Source organism: Alosa pseudoharengus, unplaced genomic scaffold (genome assembly GCF_046254945.1).
Source record: "Alosa pseudoharengus isolate Yale_2024_CS ecotype anadromous, Long Island Sound unplaced genomic scaffold, YU_APseudo_1.1 YU_APseudo_1.1_scf_4, whole genome shotgun sequence".
Lineage (NCBI taxonomy): Eukaryota > Metazoa > Chordata > Actinopteri > Clupeiformes > Clupeidae > Alosa > Alosa pseudoharengus.
Genome location: NW_027468774.1, coordinates 24369946 through 24379103, shown reverse-complemented (window position 1 = coordinate 24379103; position 9158 = coordinate 24369946). Strand labels below are relative to the sequence as shown.

The 9158-nt window shown below is 42.1% G+C and overlaps 1 protein-coding gene across 1 annotated transcript; it reads right to left on the bottom strand.

Annotated features, from left to right (window-relative positions):
- Positions 1-2614: 2614 nt before the first annotated feature.
- On the bottom strand, positions 2615-9158 carry LOC143103078 (G-protein coupled receptor family C group 5 member C-like). The gene is made up of 5 exons (XM_076266862.1): positions 8809-9158; positions 6537-7616; positions 4883-4983; positions 4487-4612; positions 2615-3593 (listed from the first exon to the last, which is right to left on the bottom strand). Exons 2-5 carry the CDS (start codon positions 7522-7524, stop codon positions 3567-3569), a joined length of 1242 nt encoding a protein of 413 aa, XP_076122977.1. The 5' UTR covers positions 7525-7616; positions 8809-9158; the 3' UTR covers positions 2615-3566.

Here is a 9158-nt window from a genome sequence, read left to right as displayed (position 1 = left end):
AATAAACTACTAAGTTAACTAAAACAGATAACACTGTCATGTAAGAAAGCTATGTTATGTTCTGGATGATGCTGAATTGGCTGCTCTTTATTATGTTGGCAATGCTGTCAACACCCTCACATAGTAGCTCATGCTGGTTGGATGCCATTTCAATTTAAATGGCGTTACGATATAATTTACACATGCTACACAACAGCTAAGATTCTGTGAAATGTGAGTATGTGAAATATGATCTAAGTTACTGGATTGTAATTCATATCACATTGGCTGTTTTATTGTTGTATGTGAGAGGAAGAGAAGTGTTCTACCAAAGTTGCAAACAGTATTGTCTGACATCACATGGAGATGAAGTGCCCTAAACAGTTTATCTGTCAGCACGTTTTCATGCCGGGGAAAATCCATTTTGATTCAGTTTATTGCCCAAATTCCGTTTATGTCAATATTGCGAGAGACAATTGATTCATTTTATCCTAATTCTGTGCGAATTGTGCATGCGCAGCCCTACAACACTCTTCCTTCTGGGAACATATTCCTTTTAAGGTGTTTTCATGACCCAATATTCCGTTTAAAACAGGCATATGCTAGGGTGTGCAAACGGTTTATTAGTAAACCGAATATGGTATTTTTCGGTTTATTTCAATCCGAATAAGGTGTAAGACACGCATATTCGGTTTATTCCCAATAAACTGATTCTAACCGTGTATTGGCTGCATGGAAGCGTGCTGTGTGATACATCTTCCATCAGTTCCCATCACTATTGTCTTTTCCTGGTGTTCACCACAAATGTCAAGGGATGACCCTTATGTAACAGTAGACTCCAGTTAAATATTTTTGGACACCCATTGAAATCAACTCAAGCTTGGTCTGACCCACTGCTATTTTTTTAAAAATATAAGCAGGTATCAAAATGTGCTATTTTTGGAAGAAGGCCCTACAGTGTTGAGATGACAAAAGAGGTGATGCATTTCTCCTTGTTATGTATTGTATTTAATGTATTTCTATGGTAATAGGTGTGGGTTATCTTAATAAAATATTGCATAGTAATGACAAAAACAGGTTTGAGGTGAGATGTTATTTGTCGTTTGGAATGGAAAACTCTAAACAATTTATGTACTGTAAAATAATCCACTTTCAAAATTCTGCAGACATGCTCTCAGTTATTTATGCTGGCCAAAGCCAAGTGCTGTGAAGGAAGTTGATCTAAGGCAGTCAAAGTGGCACATTCAATAAGAATGTGTACATATTTTATGGCCCTGTAAACAGGATGAGATGGAGAATGCGTTCATTCATCACCAGGGGCAAACTGGGATGTCTGTCCTTTACAACCCCAAATCAGAAAAATGTGGGACGTTGTAGAAAATGCCATCATCTACAAATCTCATAAACACATATTTAGCTGAAAAAAGGACATGGATGACATCAAATGTTGAAAATGACAAATTTGACTATTTCATGAAAAATATAGGATCATTATGAATTTGATGCCAGCAACATTTAAAAAAAAAGTTGGGTCGGGTGGGGCATATTTACGACTGTGCTGCTTCACCTCTTTGTTTAACAACATTCTGTAAATGTTTAGGAACTGAGGAGACCAGTTGCTAGAGTTTTGAGAATGAAATGTTTTCTCATTCCTGCCCAATATAGGATTTAAGCAGCTCAACAGTCTGGTGTCTTCTTAATCATGTTTTTCATTCCATGATGCACTCATTATTGACAGGTCTGGACTGCAGACAGGCCATTTTAGCCTGGACTCTTCCTCTATGGAGAAATATTGTTTAAATATGTGCAGAGTTAATCTTGCCATTGTTTTCCTGAAATATTCAAGGTCTTCTCTGAAAAATACATTGTCTGGATGGCAGTATATGTTGCTCAAAATATGTGTACATCATTCAGAATTGATTGTGCCTTGCCAGATGTGCAATATGCGCATAACATGATGGAGAGGGAGAATGTGTTCATTCATCACAGATATCCAGGGGCAAACTGGGATGTCTGTCCTTTAAAAACACATGTAGTACAGTATATATTGTATTTCTGTCGCCACATGTGGACAAAGAGATCACTTGCTTCATGATAAAGTGACGTGGTGAATTTCTGTATCAACTTCGATCAGAATGCTTTTCAGCCCCAGTTGTTTCACACATCTAGGTCATGCAGGGCCTGCCTCAACTAAAGGACCACCATCTTTGAACCTGTTTTCCAGTCCTGGCAGAGTTAGCCAGGTTATGGCGCAGTACAGTGAACAGGAAGGGGACAACGGGACACAGAGACCAGAACTATTTGAATATGTTGACAGCATCTCCTGGCAGCGAGTACATGGGAGGTTGCCTTTAGGCTCACGTTGGGTTACGATGGGGGCCACTTATCAACGTGCATGTAAATCCGCCCTCATAAAAGAGTTCCAACATTTTCATCTCAATGCTGCTTCCTCTTTCCATGGCTTCAGAGAACAGAGAAGCCTTTTGACAGCTCCATCTGGATCACTATTGTCAATCATTCACACTGTTCGAATAATAATCATTTTGGTTCACCATCACCATTTTCTTTTTCTTTTTTTTTTCTTTTTTCATGTCAACAACATTATTTATTATAGTTTTATTACTGAAAGTGACAGGGTAGCGATTGATAATTTAAACTGTGTCACAGTATGACAAGAATAAGTTTAGATTATTTTCCAAAATCATAAATGTTTACTAAAAATAATAAGTAACATTGTTAAACTTGTTGCTAAACTATCAATCATATTTGAAGGATTTGTATCTTAAAGCATAGTCATCATAGTTATGGTATAAAAACTTGATTAAACATTGCTTAACAGTACAGATATGCTTGATTAAAGGTTAAAAAGCCTGCACTCACTCTTGCACACTATAAACTAGTGTAAGCTTGACCATCACTAACATTAACCAATGCTTGACTGAAATGATCTTCCCTATTTACAAATAATTATAAGCTGCAGCATCTTTGGAAATGGCTATGCTTGATATAATATTTCTTTGATTAACATATTGGCTCAGAATTAATAGCATTCAGTGTCCCTGACCCCCTTCAATAGGTCCATATAAACCATGGAGCAATAGTGACTACTGCTGACATGGTAACCGAAAAGAGAATAGGTATGCTAATAAAAATAGTGACTGATCACATAGAACCAAATGAGAAATAGGCTGCATTTCAGTTTAGCTTACACTTTTCTTTGTGTGGTTAATTGTATCATCAGTAACAAATCCAATTCAACTATTTGCAAAAATAGAAGTTACTGTGCAGTGCATCTGATGTACTAGTCCTGTTATTCCCTGAGACCCCCACATGGTATGTGACCTCTGGGTTGGGAGTGCCGCGAGGGCTGGAGTTTGGGGATGTGGTGGGGCTCTGCTACCAGTCGTGGGATGCTGGGCGATTGAGGACATCGGAAACACTCTTTCCAGCAGGGGGGTCATTTCCTCTGGACAGGGCCCTTTCTCACAGCCCTTCTGTGACTACAGTTCAGATCAGTTACCAACAGTGACGAAATGACATAAAGGACAAACTAAGAGGCAAATATCCACGATGCTGCTGCACTTCATTCACCACTGCTTATGTAAGCCATTTCCCTAAAACGAAAAGAAAAAAACAGATTCTGTTATTTTAGATCCCTAACAGCAAATAATAAAAATACATCATAGCCATATATTGGTGAGTCATATATTGTATTTTTGTTTGTAGCTATGCTCATTTCTGAGCAGCACAGTGTAGTTCCTTTACTTTCGGCTTCAAACTTATTGTGATGCTTCGCTGACTTAGAATACAGACAATGGAGTGTCTGATATTGTCGCTGTGCGCCCAGAACCCATACAATGTAATACTGTTGTCATGATTAGGAGCACTGCCCAATTCGTTGGTTTTAGAGCCTCAGCACTAAATGGGATACCCTACCCATGATGGGTACTCTACCCTACGATGTTAAAAACTGACAAAACTATTTAACACAGATTTATTAAAGGTACTCTAAGCGATGTTGGGTAACTTCTGTTGACGTTCAAACAAAACAGGGAGCTAGCTCGCCCCTCCCTCCCGTGCAACTGAAACTCTCCTGAACGCTCATCTCATCGGTGAATGGCTGGAAAAGTTTGTTATGTTTCATGGTCCAGGCTGCACCAGGCTGTTTTTGTTACCATTTTTGGAGCCTGGGCTTTTTTACAGAGACCATGTTTTTTTAGTGTATTCAGGGGACAGGCAGCTAGCAGATTGTGAGGAGATGTTTGCTGTATGTGACAAAAAATGTTTTAGCTTAGAAACTGTGTGACATCACTTAGAGCCCCTTTAATTTCTTGTTTCTTATCTCCCTTGTGTGACCATACAAATGCCTTAATTGTCATGTCAATAAAGCTTTTTGAAATTGAATTTGAGGGAATGAGAGAGAGAGAGAGAGAGAGAGAGAGAGAGAGAGAGAGAGAGAGAGAGAGAGAGAGAGAGAGAAAGAGTGTGTTTGTTTTGTTCCACCTACACTGCTTGTGTGAGCCAGGCCTATGAGGGGGAGCGGCTGTGGTGTTTTGGGCAGAGAGCCACTCCTGCCCTGCCCAGGCGGAGGAGCGGTGGCTCTGGGGAATACTGGCTCATGGGAGAAGTCCCTCTGAAGGTGGGAGATGAGTCGTGTTGATATCGCACAACAGGCAAACATGCAGGAGAGAGAGAGGCAGAGGGACAAACACAAAGAGAAAGACAAAGACTATCAGTGGTTAATCAGATGCCTTATTTGAATTTTTCTTGATTTGGGGCATGAAAGCGTCATCTCCACTAGTCTAACCAAATGACTATGAGAGTATGAAACCAAGAGGTCATCCCAACCCCTTTGTTGAGGGCTTGAGAATTTGAATGTACTGTACGGCATTTCAACACTCACATTGGTAAGACCTTTGGAGATCAGCGCTAGTTCAGTTGGTTGGTATACACCGCCACGTAGCTGGCCATTATAACCACTGTACGGAGAAGCAAACTTCTTGGCTGATGGACAAAAGAAGACAGAAGAAAGTGGGCAGCATTTAACACATTAAAGGGCATTACAATATAATGTAAACATGAATAGAGTGTATATCTGTCTGAGAAGACAGACGCACATCTGTTTTAAACCCCTTGACTATGACTGACTGTGGATTGACCACTTATAGTCTAGGGCAGCCTATGTCTGATATACTTAACTCTATTTAATACTCCTGTTGATTCAAACTAATCTGTACTGAGGGGGATTCTTGTACCATGCACATGGTTATCCCCGGCAGGAATTAGGGCATTATTTAGAAAGGAGCGGCTTGACCTATTCCCATTACAGCAGCATTACCTCCTTTCATTTTAACACATCAGTGTAATTTCAAGGCCTGTGAAATGCAGCACCATACATGGTATGTATCCGTATCAAATCACTTATTTAGTAGATCCCTCCAAAGCATGGGGCTGTAGGTTGTACATCATTGTAGTGTGACTCGGATCAATGCAGCAGTTATTTTCACAACCTTTCCCAATTGAAAGTAATTACATATATCTAAATGAAAAATAAAGCTTGGTTTTCATCAAGTTGTTTATTTATCTATTCTTTTTTTATTATATTCTTCAATGTTGATTTGGCTAATGCCAGATGGCTAAAATTGATCTAAGTATTTATTTATCAAAGTTTATGCTTTATGCTGGTTTAACAGAATTGCCAACCCTTTCATCCACATTACAAACCAGACAAGTTTTCATCTCTCTTTCCCTTAGAAACATGGGATTTGTCCCACAAACATGGTTGTTACTTGAAATCACTTGTCAACCCACATAAACTTTAAACTGGCCTTAACCTTTGCCTACTGTCTTAAAATATGATGACACCCACCACAATATCAGTATACACAAGTGGCCCACACATGCAATCCAGAATATAAATGCTCCATACCAGCTGGAAACAGAACGTGCCTAGTGCTCTGCCTCTATCTTACACAGTTTTGCCCTAGGAAGGACAAACAACTAAAAGCTTCAGGAACAACAAAGTCCACAACTAAACCCAGGCTTCAAAGTCTTGTACTCCATTGGGAAGGAAGTATAATGCTATGGAGGTTAAATAGTCGTTCAAGTTCCATACCCCAGTTTGAAGAAAGCAATGAGCTTTGAAATCAAAGGGAGGATGTAATGTGACATGTTACATCACAGGTCAGAGTTATATCACAGGTGGTGTATGCTTCCTCGCTTTTGCAGGAAGGAGGCCAGACATGTAAAACTTCAGATTTACACACAGATGTACATGTATCATTTTCAATCAGCTAGATATCTTCAACTCCAACCTACACCCCAGATAACTCACATGGATAGACATGTCAACAGAGAAATCAGTGACAGTGCAATGCAATGTGGGCTTGTAGAACCTGATAATAATTTCCTGATAATGTAATAAACCCCTCCTCATAACTCCATACAAATGCAATAAAACCTGAGAATGTAACACCATTATATTTCTTTTTTTAACACTCAATAACTTGAACGATATTTGCTACAAGTATGCATAGAGCAGAAACATAGTTGCCTACCTGTGCTAGGCTCATCCATAGTGAAGGCCTTGTTTTCTATGTACATGTTCTGCTCAACCTGAGTCTGGTCCCTCAGAATGTTCTCATACACCACCCCCCTGGTGGGGTAAAGGTGGTCCTCATGCTCATGTTCCTCAGCGCTCTGGTTCTCATAGCTGAGCAGGCAGATCTCGGGTATGGTGTAGAGCACCAGAAACACCCATCCGTTGGACACCAGGGCGATGGCTAAGGTAGGGTCGTCCCAGGTGGCGTCCCCCACTATCCGGTTGCCATGGATGTACATGACGATCCAGGTGATCCAGATGCTCATGGAGAGGACGCCGGTCAGCAGGATGTAGATGGCGTCGCGGCGGAGGCTCCGGTGCTTGTGCGTGAGCGACGGCACGGCCATGAGCACCACGGCCACCAGCAGCACCATCACGTAGATGAGCGCCATGACGAAGTCCTTGTTGGTGATGCGGCACGAGAGGAACTCGGACGTCACGGCCGCCTTGCTCACGGGGGTGCGCGCCACCGTGATGATCATCCACTCGGTGTTGATGATGACCTCCACCAGCCACACGGCCAGGGCGCCCAGCCAAAGGAGATAGCCGCGCGGTCCGCGCTCCTGACGCTCCAGGAGAAACAGCCACAGGCCGTGCATCAGCAGACACGCCAGACAACCGGTGAACAGCACGCCGAACAGAAAGCGGCGCACCACGCACGTGGTGAAGTCCCGGCCCACGATGAAGGCGATGGACAGGCCGAACAGGCCCAGCGTGAACACCAGGAAGCTAGCCTGCAGCAGGGTCATGCTCTTGCGCGTCTTGTCCTGCACAAACGGCAGGCTCGCCATCTGGATGATGAGCAACACAAACGAGCAGACGATGCCAGCGGCGGCAAAGGCCTCCACCACAACGCCCCACACTGCCTCCAGGTCACACAAGTTGAAGTAGAGAGACTGGATGTTGGCGCCGCAGCCATTTGGGGGCCGTGTGGTTGCAGCCATGGCACGGGGGGTGGGGGGAGGCGCAGCGCAATGGGTGGCCTTGTGAAGTAGACACAGGGCCTGAACAGTCTGGATTGGGCCCTGATAGGAACCTGAAAACACACAGGGACATCACGTGTTGTGTCACTGGCCATGATAACTGAGGGAAGGCAACAACCAAGCATACATTAAGACTTCTGAGTTTATAACACTTACTCTTGACCATAAGACAGTTATACATAGTAGGCGATGAAGAGACAGCATGGAAAGGTAGCCTAATAAATAGAGTCTTGGTCTGAGATTGTGTCTTTAGAGTTGTTGAAACAGACAGGCTGACTAAACTTCACAGTCCGTTTCCCTGGCAATTTCTTATAGGCCTTGGTCAAGCTTTTTAGCAACTCATCCAACACATCACCTCAACATTTTCTGTTTTATCAGTCTGGTGGAAACACTACTGTCTTCAATTCAATGTTTGACCAGTGGCAACAGGTTGACGAAACAAGCTGGTTCAGATAGCCTATACTGTCACGGTTGACATTTGTTGTACATTATTAGCCTACGTGTTATTTCCATCATTGGTGTGGGGCGGCCCCACTGGTAGGGAATAGAGACATGACAAGTGGGAACATTTGTCTATGTTGTGACTATCTTTATTAATGGCTTTCTTTTTTTTTATATGGAAGATCATATTTAAAACAAAACAAAACAGCCACACACAAACATGGGAGTCATAAACAGGCCTGCATGTAATTTAAAACATCAGAATCAGGGGAGAAATGTAGGCTAACGTGGAACCAAAATGTGAAAATATTTTAACGCTATAATTTTTCTGGGGTGATGAGGTCAGGTGGGCCTTGAAAATCTTCCACCTCCAAAGAGGGGAATGACTAGCCAGGGTGCCATTCCGAACTTCTGACTAGAATTGAGTATGACTACGTCAGGCTAGGGAATGACGGAAAAGTTTGAGAACCACTAATTTAATAGGCTAGTTCAACTCTTGTTTTTTTTAAAGCTGCGTGAAACCCTGACAATTTCATATCATGAGCACAAACAACCACCCTCATTATGGGAGTTAATACCCTGAAGTCACGAGCGGAATTATGAAAATGGTCACATTCCCACATTTCACAAGTCAATAACACGCCACTAAAATAGCCCATTGTTTTCCGTCTGTAGTCCGCAATATCACGTCATGAATATTAATATTTTTAATATCTAAATGGGAGTCGAAATTATGTAAGATATAGTTTAGCATATCATCAGTAACTGTATCAAAGCAGAAGCATTTCACCTGAGACCTCTTACCTGCGACCTGTCAGTCGTCTGTTCCCTTCTTTCCACAGGCACCACCTGCTAAGTCAAACAAGTAGGCCCAAATATGGACAGACTTCTCTTCCTTAGTGTATTCTTGTATTAAAATAAAACGTTGTGTCTTCGCTGTCATGTCAAGTAATCCAGTAAATCAAAGCAAAACACATGAACACATATTTTCTTGATCAAGACATCAGCTCTCCCTTCACATCGTCGGCACCTCAAGTCTGATCAGAATGTAGCGCTCCCCGCCCACGCAGTCAAATCATTCCGTCCGCCTACTGTAGGCCTGCAGATCCCACATCAACTTTCGCACACATCTCTCATGCACCCAGTATTACTGA

What these genes read in the sequence shown, in the direction of transcription:
- LOC143103078 (XM_076266862.1), bottom strand. Translation starts at nt 7,524, where the DNA reads ATGGCTGCAACCACACGGCCCCCAAATGGCTGCGGCGCCAACATCCAG. An exon ending in TATGGATGAGCCTAGCACAG is followed by an intron (nt 4,984 to 6,536) that starts GTAGGCAACTAT and finishes TTTGTCCATCAG; the next exon opens with CCAAGAAGTTTGCTTCTCCG. An exon ending in TCTCCAAAGGTCTTACCAAT is followed by an intron (nt 4,613 to 4,882) that starts GTGAGTGTTGAA and finishes TCCCACCTTCAG; the next exon opens with AGGGACTTCTCCCATGAGCC.